Source organism: Mixophyes fleayi, chromosome 7 (genome assembly GCF_038048845.1).
Source record: "Mixophyes fleayi isolate aMixFle1 chromosome 7, aMixFle1.hap1, whole genome shotgun sequence".
NCBI classification, from domain to species: Eukaryota; Metazoa; Chordata; class Amphibia; order Anura; family Limnodynastidae; genus Mixophyes; species Mixophyes fleayi.
This window is the reverse complement of record NC_134408.1, coordinates 127,942,054-127,965,330: the sequence shown is the minus strand read 5'-3', so window position 1 is coordinate 127,965,330 and position 23,277 is coordinate 127,942,054. Positions and strand designations below refer to the sequence as shown.

General features: G+C 39.7%; 1 protein-coding gene across 1 annotated transcript in view; it reads right to left on the bottom strand.

Annotated features, from left to right (window-relative positions):
* Window positions 1–227: 227 nt before the first annotated feature.
* The window catches only part of STK39 (serine/threonine kinase 39), a 271,753-nt gene continuing 248,703 nt past the window's right edge, over window positions 228–23,277 (bottom strand). Inside the window, exons 17-18 of the mRNA XM_075180713.1 lie at window positions 7,475–7,539; window positions 228–5,669 (exon numbers count right to left, since the gene is read on the bottom strand). Of these exons, the coding sequence (XP_075036814.1) occupies window positions 5,595–5,669; window positions 7,475–7,539 (140 nt within the window). The 3' untranslated portion in view covers window positions 228–5,594. The remainder of the gene's footprint in view (window positions 5,670–7,474; window positions 7,540–23,277) is intronic.

Sequence of the window (23,277 nt, the reverse complement as noted above, 5' to 3'; positions counted from 1 at the left end):
AACAGAAGGTTGTGCACAGTTGACCTATATATATGGTATAAGATGGCTCTGGTACCAAGCAATTTTCACGAATGAACAATTTATAACAGTCATGTAACATTAATACCATATGCACACAGTTCAGTGTACTGTAATACAGCGCCCACTGACAATCTGTTGTACAACTCACTTAACACAGTAATATTATCCACATTCTCAAGATCAAAATAAATGGAAAGAGACAGGCGGCTTGTGTAGTACATTTTATTTCCTTTCACAATTTCAGTCACCTCTGCGTTTCCTTTGTGTAAACAGTACAATGCAATGGAATTACATTGACATGTGGAAATTTTTAAAACACCAACAGTTGACAAGGTATAAATAACAGTTTTATCTCAATAAGATATAATGACTGTAGTCAGCATGTTAAGGAAAAAATGCAGTTTGTCTAGATTTAACTAGGTTCTATTAATAGATAAATCAATAAATACACTTCCCTCACATACTCTCTCCAAATATCAGTAGGTTTTATTGCACACCGAAGTTTATTGGTTCTCTATACGCACATCTCACACGTACACTGTGATGCAATTTGTGCAAACTATCCCTAAAGTTTGTTTTGCATCCATCCATAAATGGCTTAAATAAAGCTAATGTTTATTTTTTTTGCATAATATCTTGAAATCTAATATATGACACTATGTGTAGGAATCAAGCTTCATGTACCTACCTGAAATAAATCTCAATATTGGAACTTATTTGTAGGCCTACATTGTGGTCAGGATCGGTTAGAGGTTAAACCTGGCAATAACAACATAATAATTGAAGGAATTTATCCACCTTCAGATGACTTTAATGTATTGATAGGTAGACAGCCTTGTGCAATTTTAACTAAATGCATTGTATTTTCATTTTAGCTTCCTTCTGTGCTTTTCTGCCATGTATCATAAGAATAAGAAAATTCAGGAACCATCTAGTTGAAAAAGTTAAAATATATTCTAATTTAACGTATAAAATCATACTTGCCTACTCTTTGGATCTCCCCTCTGGGAAGTCAAAGTGACAAGTGTGCACAGGGGATTGTCACATGATCACGCCCCCAACCCCGCTGCACTACAATGCGATTTGTGTCATCGTACAGAAGTGGTGGTGGCTCCTTGATGATGCAATTTGAAAAATTCGGGAGGGTGGCCTACACTGCCAGGAATCCGGTAGAACTATTCCAAATGTGTTGGCGTCTCTCGGACATTCTGGGAGAATAGGCAAGTATGTTTAGAATAAGAGAGTGATAGCAGCATACGTGTTTCAGGCTGCACCTGCCTTTAACCGTGGTTCATATATCATCAGAGTGAACTGTTTTTTCTTTTCCCTGGGATACAACAGAAACCTATATGCCACAGGAAGCGAAAATGAAAAAGCAATATAATGACCAAAAACTTCAAGATTACAAGACAATACATTTAAGTCACCATTACTGTCTGGGGGTAAATGTATTAACCTGCGAGTTTCAGGCAGGTTTAAAAAGTGGAGATGTTGCCTATAGCAACCAATCAGTTTCTAGCTATTATTTATTTAGTACATTCTACAAAATGATAGTTAGAACCTGATTGGTTGCTATAGACAACATCTTTATTTTTTTAAACTCGCAGCTTGATACATTTACCCCCTGATCTCATGCCTATTTTTACATGGCGTTTTTGAATTATAATTGTGCCAGATGATTCAATAAATTTCCTATTATCTCACTTAGTAATATGTTGCACATATTTAACTCACTATAACCCATAAAAACCTTGATATTTGTTTTATTTGGTCTAACTTTGGGTTGAGTCAATCAGTGTTTGTTTACAGTAAATTTGGACTGTTTGCAATGTGCTTCCAAATTAAGTATTTCAGTGGATGCAAATTTGAAGCAAACAATCAGGTTGAATACCAATCGTTTTTATTCTGATTAAATATTAAATCTGGTTTGAGGGTTGGTATGGATTTTTCTTTTGTCTTCCGGAATCACGTGCAGTAATTATTTGATCCAAGTTTGGATACCAAAATAGAAGCAATAGTAGTAGCTATTTTTGGTATATAAACCAAATCAGTCTGTTTTGCACTGATTCTAATGCAAAGTCCAGCATATAAGCTTGTCCTTTTGTTACATTCAAGTGTAAACTAAATTACAATTTTGTCTCATAAAGGAGAATCCTAGTGCTCCTAACTGTACGTTAGAAAGCTCTTGCAGGGCTTACTTGTTTTGTAGCAGCCTACTGTCCCTGTGCACTAAAATACTTCCAGGTCGCATCTCTTGATTACCTACTGCAAAAACAATCCAAAAGCCTCCAGATCAAACCAACAATCCTTAAGACCTTCTGATAATTCAGAAGATCCTTCACTGCGAGAGATACATCCAAAACTAGGATACACCCAGACGGAAAAAGAAATCAATCTTCACAACCTGGTTAATGCAAAGTATCAAGAGGTGAATAGTCTCCAATCTTTAAAGAGTATTTGTCACCAGGACCTATAATGTTATTGTGTTTGCTTTACTAGATAGCTGGTGTCTGGTGCAAGTTGGGGTTTATAGTAGAAAGCTCATTTCGGGGCATCCTACTTCTATAGCTCACAGCTTTTTTGCTGTGCAGTCTGAATAAAGCCTGCCTAGGAGCAAGCGTAGTGCATGAACAGTGCTTTGAATAAAAAGCTTTCTCCTGAGCCAACAGGATCCTAGAGTAACCCCACTTTTTGTTTTGCCAACTAGAACCGCCACTGTTCTGCATTTAGCAGAGTTCCAGATGGCATTTAAAACACTCTTTCTGCCGCAGGGGAGATCTGACTCAGCGGTTCTCCGACATTTAATTAGAGATGCAGCATCAGATGTCTTCTGCTATGGAGGGCAGAGCAATGCCCAAAACATGTGAGTTCTGGGACCCTTTTATTGAGAAGGAAGGGGATTTAGTACAAACCCCCTTTAAATAAGCACTAGTAAATTTACACAGAAAAGTTAGCTTCATGCTCCATATTCCGTGTTATGGAATAGACTAAAATGTGTATTCAAAATGATGGCTGCTACACACCAAACACTAATGGTCATTTATAAACCATAAAATTGCCGCATGGCAACACAAATGTTCTTTTGTGGCTTCACGTGCCTTCATCTGAGCATTGTACTTGGTTTTGCAGGGAAGGCCGTCCATTTGTAGGCATCTGTGAAGGTGCAAACGTTTGCTGGTCTATTTGAGGAGTTCTGCAAATTCTGGGTGTTCCTTGCTGAGTAAGGATTAGGTGCATGACTGCACCTACTTTTGCATTAAAATGCAAAATTGTAATTTCCCTCTTGGGACAAGGCTATGTAAATTAAATAAAGGGGTATAGAGGGTGCATTTACAGGGTATTCCCTATTTTGTAGGAGGTGAAACAGCCTTTCCCTCCCCATAAAAGGTATAGAATATCTTGGCGCCAAGATTAAGTCTTGTCCTAGAATTTTAATGGGACACATATTGCATGAAATTGCACTTTACAGAAAAGCGCATTTTCATTGTTAAAAATAAAGCGCCATACGCACACAAATACAGTCTTTATGCCCCTTCAATCTCATGAATAATTCAAACCATAAATGTACCTAAACTGCGCAGTATTTTGAAGAAAAGTGCAAAATTGTAAATGAACAAACTTTTTAGTAGGTTGGAATTAAAGTGATGTTTTGCTCTTTCCACTATGCATATTTTCCGGTGTATCTGCAAACCCACAAAGCTACTTGAAGATTTACTTTCCAGGGATAGTTCCGAGGACCATGAAGTGGGTGTCTACCTGTGAATATGCTAGGTGGAAAATGAGGTGCACGTAAAGAAGCATTGCGGATCTACGCGTTTCGCAATTCGTATATGACCCTTACTGTTTGAATTTCTTATCACCACTAGTTAGCAGACACTCAAGATGGCCACTGTAATGTCAGAACGTACAAATCGTTACGTATTTTTTTTATGAATTCCAATTCATAAACCCGCAAGATTCTTGACATTTTTCTAGCAATTCAGAATTTTGGTTGTACATCATGAATAAAGTTATCAAGAGGTGAATAACGTGCGGTTGTTGTTTCACAGTCACTGCTGAAATATATAAGAGGAAACAGGTCATGTTTTTTTTGAAGGTTGCTCACTTTTAGTGACCCAAATTGAGGCATCCCCCACTAACACTTAGATGAGGGCCCCTATGCCCTGGATCCCATGCTTAATGGCGTTGAAATAGAGATACATGCAGCTTCTATTGACAGGAGACATGTTTCAGTGGGGCTCCTGATGAGAGAGGGCCACAGCCATTCAAACAGGAGTTACATTAAAATAGTAACTGTGTCTGTGTCTTCAGCAGTGTTTACCCAGTTATGGGAAGAAGCCCCACTGAAGCTCACTATATGTGGGCAACCTTATCATTTTGCACACCTAACAACAAGCTCGATGTGAGTTCCTGAGCGTCCGCTTGGAAAGTTTCTACTCTCTGCAGTAAGGTGACCAGTATGACAACTTAACATGTGTGACTGAGAAAAGGCAGCTTTGGGGACATTCTTAAGCTGCATTGTCTTCAAGGCACCTACCATGCGCTACTTGTCCTTGTAGACACACTGGCTCATATTTACCTGGCAGTGCTAAGAGATAAGGCACAGCACCTGTCACATGCTTAGCACAGCATTGTAGATATGGGCAACACCAGAAGTGGACAACTAGTATTGGCCATCACACCAAAGACTCCAAAATCCATTAGGATCATCGGAGCTATAGTACGATTTCAGAGACTCACTGTCCACCCCAAACTCTACTATACATCAATAGCATTTCTATACCTGATTTTATCATTGCTGGAACATGTTGGCATATCAGCTCACCGATATACTACTGTACATCTAAGTAACAGGCCACATTATAAGCATATCCTTTATTTAGCTGAAGCAAGCAATTACCTACTCAAGGATGATGTTGAAATTTGGTTTGTTACTGGCACTTGGATTGCCCACACTACAAGCTGCTGCGGGACTGGAGGTTAAATTATACCTCAAATATAAGGGATTTATAATAGTTTCGCTGTAACAAGCACACAACTTAACCACAAATATACACAGGATGTGCAAGTCATAAATATATGAAAATAAAATTCACAGTCCTTTTCACATCTAGGATTCAAGTTTGGCTAATCATTTTTTTAAAGGTTTTTTTTTCTAGACTATTAGTTTGAAAATAATACAGAAAATAGGCAGTCTTATTAATCAACATTACAATTAAAATATAGGAAAATTTACAGTGAAAGGAGAAGTACATATTTGCTAGAAAATTACATATTGTAAGTATCCAATAAATATAGCTGTTATCTTTAAGTGCGTTTTCTTTTCTTGCTTCTGCATACAGGGAGTCTGCAAATTTGATTGCTACGTGACATTTGTTAATTTTTCTTTTATTTTTGGGTATAGCAGCAGAGATTACAATCGTGATTTTATCTTGTACAACTTTGTGAATTTCTAGATTTGAAGCAAATCTTGCGTGGTATTATTTTTTTATCCCTTTTATTTTATTCCACCATCTAGAATGGCCACATATAAAAAAAATGTGTGACTCTGCAAGGTGCCAAAGTGCAATTAATCAACTGATGCTCAACTGAGCGAACCCAATCAGCTTGACTTCATCAGGAATTTCTGTCCCATCACAACCGGACGCCTGCAATAAATAAAAAAATCAGTCAGGCTGGGAAATATACATTTTTTGTTATTACGTTCACTTAATGAGCGAATTACGTTGCATTTGAAAAAGCAATTAATGGTAGTGCCTTTCCGTAGTCTGTAGCTAGTACTCACTCTAACTGTATCTGTCTATAAAGACATAGGAGGCCTAAGTCAATATTCAGGCAAATGCATCTTTCCAATTAAGAATCGAGACAGACTACAAATACCCAGCATGACTTCATCTCTCTGTTCTGTGTAGGCATCAAATGTACTGTATGGTTTAATTTACTGATGATAGCAGTAGTGTGGCTAGTTGCTCTTGGCCTTTGGTGCAAATTTTGAGGAACCCCTCAATGCAATCACTTTCATAAGCAGCCACTATATACACAAACACCACACACAACACACTTACTTTGCCCAAGATGTTCATCCATACTTTCTGCCAATCTGGGGGTTCTCTGACATCATCACCTTGTCCACTCCCTCATGGCTCTCACCTCTTATCTGCCTGACCTGAGATCTCGTGGCATATATGGGTAACAGTGGGTCTGCTACTACCCCTTTCAGTAACCCACTGGATGACAGGACCAGCTACTATAGTTCCACCTTGCCCAGCTACTATAGTTCCACCTCCCCCGGTAATATCCTGGGTATATGAACCCGGGATATTGACGGGGGACAGAGCCTCCCACACCGGAAAAATGACAGGGTCGACCGGGTTCACACTGAACAACATCACAAGAGGAGCTTTGATTGGCTCCTCTTGTGATCCAAGTTTTTCTTTTCTTTTTTTATGTTTTCAATAGATTTCGGTGAGACCCGGGTTGAAAAAGCCACCATTCAGACTACTCGGCTTGGACCTGGGAAAAACCCCTCCAAAAGACCAGGGTCTAATTCCCGGATCATCCAACCCAGGTCTAATTCCGGGAAGATGGCCCTGGACCCGTTCACACTCAGCCTCAACTTGGGTCGTCGTGGCTTGCCCCGGCAATAACCCGGGTTTTTGAGGCAATGTGAACGGGGTGTAAGATAGATTTTACCAAAGCATTTATAAAGCATTTTCCAAGTGATTTTCACACATTGCACATTTACCAACACAAATCATTGTACTGGTAGGATGCATTAGAAAAAGATAGCACTGCATTATATATTTTTTATTACATTTACATTTTAGAACACCGTGGTGGAAACTGCACCATTGCCTCTTATTTGCCCTTTCAGTGTCTATATAAATATGACAATAAAAAGCAGATGGGTGTCAATGAGCACTAAATATTTTCAGTTTTTAGTTATTACAACCTGCTCCAAGTGCCGGTTAAATCTTAAGCAAACAGTGGTTAATAAAACACATTATTGTTTTGGAAGGTTTGTGATTGAAATCATTGACCTTGTGTAAGTCATGGACGCCCCAGGCACAGAAAATTGATTACAGGGTGCCAAGGTTTTAATTGTGCTTGTGGTATTGTCACACTTACAGTATCAGTAATCACTAGAATGTGTACTTTCAATACATATCCTTGAGCTATACGTCCAAGTCATTTGTGGAAGGAGGTTAAATATAACCGCAGTGTGTGCTTGATATTGTAAAGTATAGTCCAGTTAAGAGTCTAAGCAAAGCTTTCATATGTTGTTTGTAAATGTCATTATTACAGTACTGCTTAACTTCAATCATAACATAATCTCGATTTAATATGTAAAAGCATTTTTTATGTTAATTGAAAATGGTATAATACATTTATTTATGTAACAATAGGGATAACAAATAAATGTTTGTTTGTGGAATTGTGTCAAAGTACTTACCAGCTTAAATGTCAACGTTTTATATGATGCTGGATCATCTATCATCTTCTGCAAATTAGCAGCAACTGCAAGGAAAAAAACACAGTGTTAAAATATCTGCTGTCTGAGTTGTATTTGTTTTCAAATATATGTCAGTTTAAATATTTATAAATCACAAGTTACTAGTGCCAGAGGATCTATCAGAAACTGGTCCTAATGACTTATTTGCTAATACTGCATTGATGTGCAACATTTTCGCTACACTTTAACAGAGTTCTAAAGCAACCAAAGTAACAAGTGGGTCCTATATCTATTTGATCTTATTTGGGACCTAAAAGTATTAGGTTGTTTTTATGTCATGAGCAAAGTTCTGGGTTTCCTGATTATGTTTTTTAGTGGAAAGCTCTGGGAGCCATAACCTCAATGTAGGGTTACAATCTTCTTATAGAAGCTGGGCTGGATTTACGTCAATGAAGTCTATAGGCACACAGACTTTAAACCTAGTCAGATAGACACATTCCTTTACATAGAGCATTCCTTAGTTAGCAGGTCCAGCAAAAGAGCAAAATACATTGACCTCCGAACACACGCGTTTTACCCACTCTTCAGCCTCTACAGTTCCTATGCACAGACCTACTTGCACCCTCTTGTGCTCTTCTTCTTTTTTTAATTTAAATTTTAATTTAAAATCACCTTTACAATCACCTCACTCCACCTCCACGGACGTCAAACTTGACTTGTGTTAATGCCGTAAGGACAGAATAGAATAGTATACAAATCACAGTGAGGATGCAGCATAAGACATACAATTTTGGACGTGCTGCAAATCCAAGACATAATTTCTTTCCATCAATTGCAACAACAGGATCACAGAATGAGCTAAGGCTCTGCCTTTAATACAACTCCCCTAGGATTATCTTTATTTAGAAAAGTAGGAGTACCTTTATTCAGGAAAGTTAGAGCAGGATGATGTTTGGGGGGAATGGCCCCTTCCTCAGAGACTGAGACTACATGCATTCCTTGATTTTGCAATAAATTAAGGACTTACATTACATGGAAAGGAGAGGCATTGGTCTTTAACAATGAGCATAGACCTTGAATATTATGGATTATGCTAATGATCTCACACATCCCCTCTGATCTGGAAAGCCCAGTAATAGGTAACCATTTCAATATGTCCCTGTTTTTTTTTTTAGGACACTCTTGGACTTTCTTGCTGAAATCTGGAACATGAAATTGTTATTTTTCTATTATAGAATTTCTTTATGCACCCACAATAACAGAGCCAAATAAAATATGAACCTATGTCTGTTTTGCTTTGGGCCCTAAAAAGGCTAAAATGGCACTGGGCAACAATTATATGGTGGTCAAATCTCTGGGTGTCCAGTTTTCTGATTAAAACTATAGCAGTACTACTGTATGCCAGGCATAGTGACATCGACAAGGACATTTGCAACTATTGTAAAAGTGAACTTAAAGGTTGTGGACTGGGTCTGGGGTGTATGTATGTCTCCGAAACATTGGTAATTTAGTGTATACTATACAAAACAAATATTAACACTTTCATCATTATTAGATCTACCAACAAGGCAGCTGTCACTGTTTTAGACTTGTGTAGCAAGAACACTTGCATTTTTTAATTATTTTTCTCCCAAATATGCCTGAAACAGCTGCCTCAACCCCAACACCTATGGGTAATAATCTACGTCAAGGGCCCCTGGTAGATCTGCAGCACCTAGTACAGTCGGATGAATATGTGACAGTATACAGAAGCAGCATCTAATGAGCCGACAGTCATGGTGTGTTTAAGAGGGGATTTCTAGTACCTGGAATCCTCCAATGCCAAAACATGTTCAAAAGTTACAACATAAAAGAAAAGTAAATACAGTACTATTTATGGACAGCACATTCCATTCAAACTGTAAAATGGTGTTTATAGACCGCAGTAGGGCAGGATTGTAATACATATACTGTAGTTGTCTGACTGTACATTATATGTACTCTTTATATAAAAAATGTGATATAGCATTTAAAAAAAAATGTGTGAAACAGAGATCAAGAAAATCCTGTGCCTGATAATAGTTCTCATTGTACTATAGCTCATGAATTTGGCCCCCATCCCTTGCCAAATCCCACGACTGCCATATGTCAGCAACAGTGTTCTCTATTTAAACTACCTGCTTGAAACACAAAAATTTGGCGTTAAAGCCAGAATGGTGTTATAAGAAGGGTCCTTTATGATCAAATTAATACATTTTAATATACGTTTGTACAGAGAAAACACCTGGGATAAGTGAGGATGGCATTATAAAGGGGGCACAATAAACAGGATGCACTCTAAGAGCCTGATGCACAGTGAGACGTATGCCCATTTGTGTAGCGTAGCTTTGCGTTTTTTCGCACTGCACACAAAGTGAACACACCCGCCTGAGGCCAATCAGACCTGCAACTTTTTTTACACTAATGAATCCTCACACCTGAAGAGGCGTAACAACAGGGGAGGGAAGGGGTGTTCTAATGTGGGCAATGTACAGTATGGGCTTGTTTGAGCAACTGCATATAGAGTCTGACTGGAGCATAGAGGTTGAAAAAGTAGCGTTTTTTGGCGGGTGGTCAGGTCCAGTGGACGTAGCGGATGATGATGACGACAAACGCCCGAACTATCAAAGTGATTCTAATGAGAGGTTTGCCAATGATTCACAGACGCTTATTGAGACTTTAGTAGTTGATCTGCCATAGATTAGGATTTGCAGAGCATGTTGTAGCAAAGATTATTAGCTAAGTTATTCAAATATAAATGATGCTGCAGTAGCAAATGCATTGTAACATATGAAATTAATATATGTATACATGTTCGTAAGTTGGGGCGTGTCTGTTGTCAAGCTAACGAATACGCTGCTCAATCAGACCGGGACAGCCTACGGCGAGCAACGTTTACAGTCACAAATTTGCTTTCCACCACGAATCAGGACCTAAGTCTAAAAGAGAAATTTCTGACCTGAACCAATGTTTTAAGAAACTAAACTCTTGCAAAATAGTAATATAGGAAATCTTTTCTTGTAAGACAGTGATTTAGTCACTTTAAAAAGACGTTTTTGCAAACAATACAATTGCTCAGCAGCTGTGGAGGACACATCACTGCTTTTACAATTTCCTGAACAATACCTCCCAGCTTAGGGTTAAATAACAATGCTTGGCATTCCGAGTCTGTGCAGGTACTGCAGTACAGAGTGTGTACTGAACAACATCCCCTGCAGAGATGATGTTCCTGTATGCTGATTGCCCTAATTTTGGCAATATGAGTAATTTCTTTTTAGAACAAGCTGTTTCATTTGACTGTTAGTGCTATAATTCTGCAGCCATTACTTCCTACCTCTTCCCCCGAACCAAACATATTACTAAATAAACAGATTTTGTGTTTATATAGAAGCCAATCTGTTTTGCAATATCTGGCAAACGCTATACAGCACTACGTGTGTTTAAAGAAAACGTCTCCTTACGCCAGAATAATAAAATAAATAAACTTTCTTTACTCTATTTTTATATTTCTTAACCACTGAGTTTATTGCTTATATTGTAATTTTGCACATATTTTGTTCTATGGCAATTAAAACATGAAAAAAAACGCAAGTCAATGCAAGCTTTAAAATAATAATAAAAAATATACATTTTATACATTACAGATACTGCCATTGGTTAAGCTGAGGAAATATTGTAGACTGCAAATGACCACTTAGGTATAGATCACAGTCCATGGAAAAATTGCTTCTTTTGACTTTAAACAAGAAATTGACTCAAAACATCCACAATGTAATGTTTCAAACAGGCAGCGGTGTTATTAATATACTATGGACGTCCTATTCTCATGTACTCGGAAGTACATAGGAGAGGGGCACTGACCAGGGGCGCACGGAGGATTGTCGGGGGGGGATTTCCCCCCCGACCCAAAAAAACCCAAAAAACAAACAACCCGAGAGAGCGCTGCTGCGCATGCGCCCGCGGCTTTGACAGCGCCGCGGCTGCTGTATAGGACAGTGGCCACTTAGTTAGCGCAGGGGGGGGGGTTTCTAGAGACTCAGAAACCCCCCCTGCGTGCGCCACTGCTGACAACAACTATGCTTGTTTGAAACAGACCAACAATTTTACAACACAGCAGCACTGGACTGTGAAACCGTCAGGGACCTTGGTGGATCAGGAGAACGGAACAACTCAAATACTTTTAGTAAAACTCAGCATTTATATGATTTTACAAGCATATGTTCAAAGATTGATATATTTCCAGTAACAGCCTGCTTGCATTAGGAACTATGCTTAAGGAACAATTAAAGCTTCCTACTAAGTTATTCCAAATAACAAACCTGTTCGAATAGTGTTTAATATCCCGCAAAGTGTGCAATTAGATTTTTTTTTCCAAGTTAAAATGTGAATTAGGGTCAGAAATCTGGTGGTGGGAAAGCTACCATACTTGTTACTATCTGAAAGTTTATGGTTATTAATTAGTTCATTCATATTTATACATAATTACCCACTAAGCAGTTAAGTCATTAAATACTACTAATTCCATAAACTACAATGTGATTACAAACTACAGTGTGAAAAAGAAACAGTAAGTGCCTTATATGCATACACTGTGTCAGTCCTAACTTCTGTTATCTGAGCACTGTCATTACTGACTGTTAGCACAGTCTAAACATCTGGGGGTCTATTTATGACCCCTCACATTTTCTTTTTGTTAAATTATCATTTCTTAAATGTTGTTAAATCATCATTATCATCACAGTGATAAAAACTGAATTAACATATCTATTTCTTAAAACTCTTTACCTGGGACAGCGGCTCAGATAGGAGCTTGTTCTTGGGAAGAGTTTATAGTAAAGTTATGGCACTGACTTTGGATGTGCAATCCCCACCACTGGGGACTGCATATCCGATATCTGCTGCAATCTTCTAGATAGCCTTGTTACCTAAAAGTTCGGTAATCCCCGAAAAATGCAGGTCTTGGCGTATTTACCATGATATGAACCTCTTCAGAGGTCCAGAATAAGGCCCCTTGGTCTCCCTTTCAACTTACTGTTACACTAACGGTCTCAGCCAATAAAAACACGTCTTAATGATTTTGAGAAAGCTTAATTTGTTTTCCTGCACTGTGACAAAGAGACAATTCTGGGTCATGTTAGGTATAAAACATTATCATGGGAAAAGTTAATTATTTCACAGCGTAGGGTTGGTGACAGCTCTCTGACCAGCAGTAATGACACACTTGGGGTTTCTGCATGGGATAGCCCAGGTTTTGCCGATTTGGTGGTTTGGGGAATAATTACAAATATATATATTTCCGGGTTTTTTTATGGAAATCTTCATTAAAAGCAATTTACCTGAATATGACTTTCATGTGTGGTTTCTCTTACACAATATGACATCAGGGAACTGATGTACAATTCAGTAAATGAAGTAAACATGCTATGTGATTTATTGACTTTTTCCAGAAAAATACTTATAATACCCGTCTTACATTTGAGAAATAAATCTTGCACATTTTCCATCTATAAATAGCTGCTGACATTTAAGGATGCCAAACTGAGATGTTCGGCTTCAATATGTAAATACGTGCTTTGTACTGGATGTCAAATTTTCATTAAAATTACTAATAATTTACAAAAATGCCAAGCTGCCCCAGTTACAATCTTGTATTTACAGCCTCAAGGTTAAATCCACCCAACTTCTTTATAGAGAAGTTTAACTGTATAAAATATGACAGGCTTTAAATTAAAAAAAATATTAAACAGTGCTGCTTTAATTTAGTACATACTTAAAGGATGGTCAAAGAAACACAGTCATGTCATGTTCATTGTTATCCTTATTGTTATACCTGTTCATGGTATATCCCTATTCAACAGTAATGATCGTTAGATAGCTATAGATAGGAAGTAAATAGTAGATCAACTGGACACGATCAGGGCCGGATTAACCCGAGGTCTAACTAGGCTATAGCCCAGGGGCCTCGGGCATCCAGGGGGCCCTTCAAAGTCCTCAGCAGCATTATTGATCGGTCCGGGGGCGCCCCCAGCCCGATCAATGCTTCTGAGCACTTTCACTGCAGTCATCCGTCCCCGGCGCTCAGTAATCTGCTTACTGAGGAGATCTCGCGAGAGTTCACTCTCGCGAGATCTCCTTAGTAAGGAGCTTACAGCGCGCCGCGGAAGGAGGACTGCAGTGACATGTAAGCGCTGAGGGGAGCCTCACGGGGGGCGGCGGGCGGCTCACATTGGGGGCCTCACAGGGGGACTGGAGGCCCCCTTAGCCCAGGGGCCTCCATTCCCTTAATCTGGCCCTGGACACGATACATAAATCAGTACGAACAACATTTAACCTTAAACATTATGCATGTTGAAGGCACTAAAGGGCCTATGTAAAAATGTATGAAAAAAACGATTGCCCGGGCAGCGGAGTGATACTCCCCTACTCCAGCGATACTGGCCCAGAGCGCTAAGCACTGTCACTGCAGGTATGCACATGCGGACAGCTGTCTCACGCATGCGCAGTAGAGCTGAAAGCCCAGATCTAGACTTTCAGTTCCACTAACATTAAAAAAAATAAAACATATAATTTTTTTTTCATTGTATTTAAATTCCTGTAACACCTTTTGCTTTCTTTTATTTTGGCATGACGGCTTGTCGTGGTTTATCTATTTGAAAGCTAGTACCAGCTATACCAGCTCTAAAAGAAAAGGCAATAGAGGGTTTCTACCATCATAACTGCCAACTCTCATGCTCCCTACTGTGTGGCTAACAGTTTGGGACCATGTTATATTGTCATTTAGTGAGCGGTCCACATTACATTGGCTCCATTGACAGGAAAACCGAATGCCCGCCAACGCTGCATCTCGTCTAATCTAATCACAGTACAGCACTGCGCCCAAATTAAAAATGGACACAGCAAGAAATGTTTCCTTCTCATCATCCACTAATCAATGGGCAAGTACCAGTCATAAGAGGGGTCATCACAAATACATGTTGTGTTGTGCAGTAATAGAATCCTATGTGACATTGAAGAGATCAGACCCATGCTGACAGCGATTCACCAAGTCACATAGCCACACCACAAAAAGTGAATTCGACAGTGATGGGAGAAGCAATTTAACGTTAACTGAGCAAAAAGGGAAAGGAGTAGATTAAGTAAATATTAGGGGAGACAAACTAGTACAACTGCATTTTAATCGGAGTGGTTTTTTTTTCTTTGCATTTGTATGAATGCAAACACCTTGGCAGGCAGTAAGATAGAAAATATCAAAAAAATACATCTAACAATATACAGTTACAAACAGAAATCTCAAAATGAAATCATGTACACTGTTATCTTTCACAATATAGCAGCATGTGTTCATGTTTTACTTTTTCGTGATGCACTGTGTTACACAATGCACAAGGATCAGACCGGAATGTGACCCAATTGTCAGCATGGGAAATGATGGAATGCTTCTATGATAAGATGAAAGAAACATTCTAGATGTGACAAAACCATTATTAGAGGCAGCAAGAAGAGATCTTTGGGTATATGTATGTTTTCAAAATAGGTTATTTACATGAATACTCTGCACTATGTGTAGATCACATTTTCTATTTATGTATTTAAAATAAATATTTAGATTTCTGTACTGCATGTTCTTAGTGATTTTACAACACAAACAAGATTATACATTTAGATGCTGCACACATCTTTGTTCTATAAAGGTAGAGAATGAGCATTCAGCTGTTTTGTATATATCCTGAAAAAAGAATGACTTTGACGTCTTCAAAAGCACCATTGCGAACATTAGTTAATTCCGCTTCCCTTACATTCAGTCTTTGACAGGTGAATGAGAGAGGGAAGCTCACATACAGATCATTGCAATCATCCATTTAGGAAAGCCATCTGTGTCCAGTGCACTGGAGTCTTTCCATAGAGATCAATGATCCCAATGTGAGCCTCTCCTCAATTCACCTGTCAAAAATAGAATGGAGGAGGATATAAAATGAATTAATTAACAGCACTGTGTGTTGATTTATTGTTATTTTTTTTCTAGTATTGCATGTGTTAGCATGCGATACTGTAGCCTTGGACATTGAACTGTTATCTTTTATACAAAACAGATGTCTTATCTCTGCCACTCAATTCTTCTACTTTTCCAAGGAACTCTGTCACTGACATCCATTGAATACATTCATTGACCTTGTAACACATTCTGTGTATACTGTAACATACTAGTTAGATAGTGAGACAGAATATGTACTGTATTCCAATATTGTACTGGCTTTAGTTCTTTCACTTTTATGCTGTGTTCTGCTTCAATAACAGAAGGTGCCTTTCTAAGAAGGTGCTGGAAGTTAATAGCAGTTACGAGAGAAGTCAGGGAGATGGAAAGTAATTATACTGTACTGAATTATCTTATAAATGGCATATTTTTCCTTAACAATCCATCAAGTAACTAGTAGAGGTGAGAGAAATTTTGTGCAAATTGAGGTGGTCCAGGACAGGTAGGAATTTCTGGTGATACAAGTTCCGCTTCTGTTTCGGAATTCTGTGGAATTCTATTCTGCACTGTATTTGTAAAATCACATTTCACAGAGATAATAGTCTATGAACAGTGTGTGATGTGGTCGGAATAGGACAAGGAATATGCTTAACTTTGCAATACAGGGGGACGTCGCACATGGGGTCCCCTGTTACCATGGAAACCAGCCCAGTCAGTTTGTACATGAAATCAAAGTGAGCCTTATTTCTAATCAGCAGCAAAACTAAATGTGCTAGAAGATAGTACTATATACAGGCTAAGTACCTGTAAACTTTGCAATACTTTGCAAACTATACACAAGAGAATTTTGTATATCCTCATTTACTCCCACCAAATAAAATGTAAATATTTACTAAGCTCAGAGATACTTGCCAACCTTTTTTAAACTTCATTCCGGGAGACCCCGGGCAGGGGGGCATTGTTGGAGCGCGGGAGGGGCGGGGCGTGGTGAATCGTGTCATTTTGGCCCTGCCCCCCGCGACAATATGCCGTCGCGGGGGGCAGGGCAAAAATGCCGCGATTCACCGCAAATCGCGTCATTTTGACAGCAAGTTGCTGTTTGTGGGATACTTGCCTGCTCTCCGGGGAGTCCGGGAGACCTACCCGAATTTCGTGAGTCTCCCGGACATTCCGAGAGAGTTGGCAAGTATGAGCTAAGAGTATATCAAACACATAGATATTATTCCAACTATTGCAGTATGCATCTTGCCATGTTAGTTTTACTAGTACAATTAAAAAAAGCACAGTGTGACCGGGTGGGCTTTCTTCACCACCCGGTCTGTTGGGGGAAGATGAATGAAGGGATATCCTTCCTGCACAGTTTATCTTGGTTTTTTCCTCACTGTCAGTAACCGACTGTTACTGACCACTCCTACTGGTGTTGCTGCCACCAGACATTCGTCTACTTGTGAATGCCAACTGCGCGATAGTTGTAGAATTCGGCTGCCACCACTAGGCTCCTTCAACGGCACCTAGAGCCACTTCTGGTTAGATATTATAGCTGCTGCAGCGCCTCTTGGGCTGACTGGTACCTCTTGATCGCTTACAATGGATCAGGTCTGCTGAGCGGGCAGAACGTTGACACAGACACTGGGTTCAACACAGGACAGCTGGGGAACTAATCTTCAAGCAGTTATGTTTTATTGCTCAAGAGTCCTGACAATGACCTTTGCGCACCAGTTGATCATCCAGAAATACAGATGGAATACTACTTTTACATGGGCAACAGGACTCTTTCTACACAGTTTTATACACATAGCCTGGCAGGAGGTAATGCAGCCTCCTGCCCCTTTAACCAATCCAGGCTGAGTCATGCAGCCTGCATGTGAATCGGCCTGGAGGGGTTAACACATTTAATACTGTTGCTAGTGACAGGGGGAGCGTACTTCCCCCCTGTCCACGAGCTGCAAGATAGAGAGGATCTCAGCCTTCTCTCCTTCCATGGTGCCAGTGAGTCTACGTGACATTTAAAAGATAGATCTCCCGCCTAAACCCACTTCCCCTTCCTCAGGGTCTGGCTCTCCATCCTGACCGAAAATAGTATCAGAGGGAGAGGGACCATATCCGGGGGCAGCAGCCCCTGGCCGGCCACTCCTGGAGTACTCTGAGCTCCAGTATGCGGCTCAGCCTGCTGGGTCCCCCAGGAGGCGCGGCATTTTCTGGATTCATTTGAATCCAGGAGGCCACTTTGCTAAACCCTCCAGCAACCACTGCTGGACCTGGGCTGTTCCTGCAGCCCTCACTGCAGCACCAGGGAACAGTACCACAGCCAGCTCCCTAGCACTCTGGTCCCCACAAACAGAAACCGGAGTGGGGGTATACACACCCCCAGAGGAGCCCGAATCCCCACCGAACAACCAAGGAGTTAGGAACATTTTTATTTAATTTAATACACCTTCAGTTACATACATTTTAAATACACAATTACACTGTCAGGTGCCGTCCCTCCGTTCCTTCGGGACAGGCGCCTGTTACTGCCCACACTGCATCTGGTTGCCAGGCAACCAGGCGCGATACTTCCAGCCGAACCGCCGTCTCTGTTGCACATGCGTGTCCCGTTGCCAGTCAACGGGATGCTACTCGGATCACCGATGACATCACGCTGATGGCATCTCTACTGGCTACCTGCCCTATTTAAGTCTGACTCTGGCCATGCTGGTGCCAGAGTTTTATTTATATACTGCTCCAGTGTCCTTGTTTGTTTCTTGGCTTGTCCTGACTATTCCTGCTCTCCTGAGTTCCCTGCTAACCTGGCTTGTCTGACCTCTCTATTTGAGTTCTCCCTGTGCATTGATCACCTTTGGAAGTTACCGACCCGGGTTGCCTGACTACTCTTCTGGATTCCTCCCTGTGTACCTCTATTGCTAGCACGTTACCGAACCGGCTCACCTGACTACTCTTAAACCTCTCTATACGGCGTCTCCTGCCACAAAACCCACACCTCCTTGCGGGGGTTCCTGGAGAAGACCAGGGGGCACGTTAGACTCCGCACCTTCTACTTGAGCTGCGTCAACGTTAGCAGGTATCCCCCGTGTATAATGTGACATACACTCCCAGTGCTAGAGCCCTTCGGCAATGCAGAACTGTTACTGCCAGTGCTGCAGTGCCCATACAACAGATTGGATAGTTCATTAATTAATTTAAACATTTAGAACCAGACATTTTTACACTCCCTGGCGCCTGGCATCGGGGGTTTAACCCTTCCGACGCTGGAGTCCATTTAAAAAAGGCCACCGCAAACTGACCAGACCCGGCCACACTTTTTCATACATTTTTTGTGGAGAGGGTTTATGGGAACGCACAAAACTAAATTGAAAATACTTAATTAAAGAACCACAACAGTATAAGCAAGAACCCTCATACAAAGCAATTATGGGTGCAACAAATCATTTGCTGAAAATTCATATTAGGTTTTAAATTCAAATGTAGGCAAACCAGGTCAATGCTTAAACATTGTGCTTGCATTTTTCCAGTAAAAATCTAGCAGCTATTTCTCCAGTTATAATAGACTGTTTGCGTGGTCATTAGAATTCTTAACGCGTGCTAAACCTTGACAGGACAATTACAGACAATATCATTTTATGCCCTCATAAATTATTTGGTTTTGTGACAAACAGATTCAGACAACCAGTAAATTTAACCATAAGAAACTGTTTCCGTCAAGGATCTCTCAACACAGCAATGACTTCTATGCCTGTATTTTTCACCTAATAAAATCATCTAGCAATGAAAACAGATTTAGCTTCTCTGCGGTCTAGAATGAGCAAAAATTCTACACAGTACAAGAATTTAAAGTGCACTCATCGCCCACATACCGTTAAGGCAGCCATCTTGTGGGCTGCACCAATCATTTTGAGAATGCAGTCTATCAATTTCCCAGCAACTAGTGACATCACTTTGTGCCTCATGCCTCAGTGATGTTATTAGCTGTTAGGGAACTTTATTGTGACATGAGGCACTTTGTATATGCTCTGTTCTCATCAATATTTGTGCGGCACACAAACTGGTGGCTTCCACTGTGTGTAACTGACAGGAATACTCTAAAGAAACTATGTAAATAATAGGGGAGATGATGTTACATCCAATATTTATTTAAGATGTTGCTCAGCAAAAGTGAGAACCATTTTTTGTCATTTTGTCTGAAATAGTTACACACTCGCTCTGGCATTACCACAATGGTTGGAAAGACTCCAGCCAATGACTGGGTGCATTTTCATTTGCATAGCAACCAGCTGAACAAATGAATGAGACGCTGGCTGAGTATATGGAGAATGGCAGCAAGAAATCGGATATGTGGCGGTGGCTACACACGAGAGCTCCAAGCATTACCTGACAGGGAAGGGATGCAGATAATGAATCAGGCATGCCGATGACATCCTATTTCTTAACAATATATGGACACTTTTAGACTTTCACTATCACCCAGTCAGGGCAGGATGAGGAAAAGGGAGATAACAAAGCTGAACTCCAGGCCCCCATGTTAAATAGGTCCTAAGACAGCGCTCCCTCCAAGGTGTTGCCCACTATTTTTCTGGCCCCTTGCACAGATCCAAAGGATCCTCCAGATATGTGATTGGTAATGGAAGTTGTAGCTCTGTACAATATATGCCTAACAATTAGGCTGTTTCTCTGCAAGAAAGTGTATTTCTGCAATGTGTCTAGCCACAGGGTTATCTCTGCAATACGTGGCTTACAATGCCGGGGCAAACACAGGATTTCTAGAGAGGGGTTTCCATGCCATGCTGCCAATGGGCATAACCAGCATGCATGGGGGCGTGTCTATAATTTTAGACAGTGCTGGGCTGCTCTACAACTCTTCCTATCCCCATCATATACACGGAGCAAGCCAACTCAAGCATACAGTGCCCCAGGCTGGGAGGGGGGTATCCAGGTACCAGGAACCCTCCCCCCCACTCTCCACAGGTGTGCCCCTGCAATGGGGTATATATATCTGCAGTGTATGGTGGAGAATGGTGGCATTTTTGCATTTTATGGCATTGGGGGTTGTATCCCTGTGCAATATATAACTGGTGTTGATCATCAGATCACAGGGCTCTGCATAGCATACTGGTCATCAGATTGTGGAGTTCAGTATAGTATACCGGTCAGAAGACAATGGAGCTCTGCCTAGTACAATGATCACCAGGAAATGCGGCACTGCATGTTGTGCTGGTAACCACATGTATCAGCTCATGGTATCTGGTAACAATATCATGGGGCTCTACCTAGTATACTTAGCACCAGATGATGGGGCTGCATTGGATACTACTCTTATTTTGCTGTGTTTCAATATAGCTCTCTGAAATGACAATTTTCCATTAGATTCCCTGTGTGTGTAAAAACAATCATTTTCAGCTCCAAGTCATATAACTCATACTAGCTCTGACTCTCTCTAGACCTTGTCAGGCAGCCAAGTGATATCCGTCACAGATTTCTGACAAGTTTGAGTATCACTTTTTTTAACCCATAATACCATACAGAAGCTAACGAGTTTAAATTCTGCATTTCAACCAACACAGAAAATCTTATAACAATACGCGGCAAAATACATTTCTGAATCTTTGTTTATTTGAGTGGAGACCATCGAAAAATGATTGGAGGTTGTTCCTTTATGCCGAAAAACATTTACACTTACAATCTATTTCTGGTGCTGCTATATTGTGAAGGAAATAACGATTGTGTTCAAAGATACTGAGGGTTCTGGCAGGGGAATTTGTCATCTAGATGAAAAAGAAAGGTTAAGTCAATTTATCAATATAAAAAAGAATACTGGGTATAAAATGTGCTTTCACAAGTGGCTGTGAAAGAAATCCTGCTGGTTTATGTGCTTATTTACGTCATGAATGTCTGTAGAGTATTCGTTCGCTTTGTATACATTTCAGCAAATGATGAAATTTAAAACATGTTGGAAAAGCACAGCTTAAGCGATTTTGAAGCCTGTACGTATAATTAATATCTGTTTAACATGGTAAATATAAGAGTCACGTGTTTATGCTATGAACACATGACCCTTTCAGATTTTTTATGGATAGTGCTACACGAACAATGTTCTCTCTACATATACTGTTGGCGCACAACTTGTAATCTTTATGGACATAATCCGGTTATGGAAATACTTCTACCCTGATGCAAATAGAAGTGCAGCTTGTATATTCATTGATACTTAGACATTATTGATACTTAGACATCATCACTCCTGTTTATTGCTTACTGCAGCAATAGGAAATATAGTTTCACCCTAATTTAAGAAGACAATTTTGATAAAGCGATACTGGCTGGCAGCGATAAGAGTGATATTAATGCTTCGTCAGTTATTACAGGATGGCTCTGTACATGTGTGACCCGGCATGGTTCATGTATGCGCACTGGAACTGGAAGGTTCCACTTTCATTAAAAAAATAAAAAAAATGTATTTATGTAAAAAATATAAATATTTGCACAAGTTAAATACTGACTGTTTTTTCATGTAGCACACAAATATCAACTTTAGATTTCAGTGTACAAATAAGCTAGCAAGTATTTGTGTGCTACATGAAATAACAGTCAGTATTTAACTTGTGCAAAACAGAAAACTAGTTTGCCCCCCTTGTATTGTAACATGGAATTAATTGCTAGGCTCATCTGTGCAGTACATGTACAAGTCCTTTCAATGGATAATAAAATACAGAAACATCTCCATTATATTGCATCACCATGACAATCTTTTATTTCCTCTTAAAGCAATACACTGATTTCCTCCAGTCCCCACTGATCAATGCTTTGCAGAATTCATATAAAAAAATCCCTTTGTGACCATAGCACTTTTTTACCTGAATCATATTAACCTAGTGAATGGGAAAAATAGTAAATTACTGAAACACAAAAACTAAACTCTGTTGGTGTCCATTTGTAAGTTATTGCTCCATTTAGTAGATGCCATTCATTTTATTTTAACATTTATCTTATGTTGGCTAGAAAGAGACAGCAACAGCTAATATTAACCTTGCAAAAGAGTCACTGATTATTTAGACAGAACAGGATGACTGACATACGCCGCTCTCTGTATGATTTGGAGCAAGGATTGAGTCTATAAAAATTGACAGCGTGTTCCTTTTAAAAACTAAAGCGTATAGGTAAGCTGTATCTCTAGAGTTCAGCCTTGTTGAACCACACGGCTATCGTGCTGACATTTCTGACAGCTTACGTTTATTTAATCATGGCTCTGAAACATGATGGATCACTTTAAAAAAAAAAAAAAAAAGTTCTTAAATTTCAAGACATGCTCACAGTGTAGAATCTGGAACAAGAGATTATGCAAATGTAACAATTGATTAACAGGAGCAGCAAAATCCTTTACCTCTGGTCCTATTCACACATAAACAGAGAGCGATGGGCGCCGAAAAGAGCCAAAGATGTCTATTCTATTTTTAATTTGCTTTTTTATTTAAGTGATTTCAGCCAATAATGTTTTCATTTTAGTGAAGCAGATGTCATTGGGGATGTTAACATATAAAAATGTCTTTCAACGTTCGTTCTGCAACACAAATCAATGAGGTAAGAGCTCACTCTTTGCATTCCATAACACCTTCAATTATACAACAGAATGGATAAAAATGTCAGCTACGTATGACCCTGAATGAATATAGCACATTTATTATTACTATGCTTTATTGTAATCTTGTAAATTCCGTCATTTAATTCTGATATGTATGCGATTGTTTTTCTTTTCTTTTTGTTGCTTGATATGTTTATATCTTAAAAAATTTCAATAAAAATACTGGATTTAAAAAAAAAA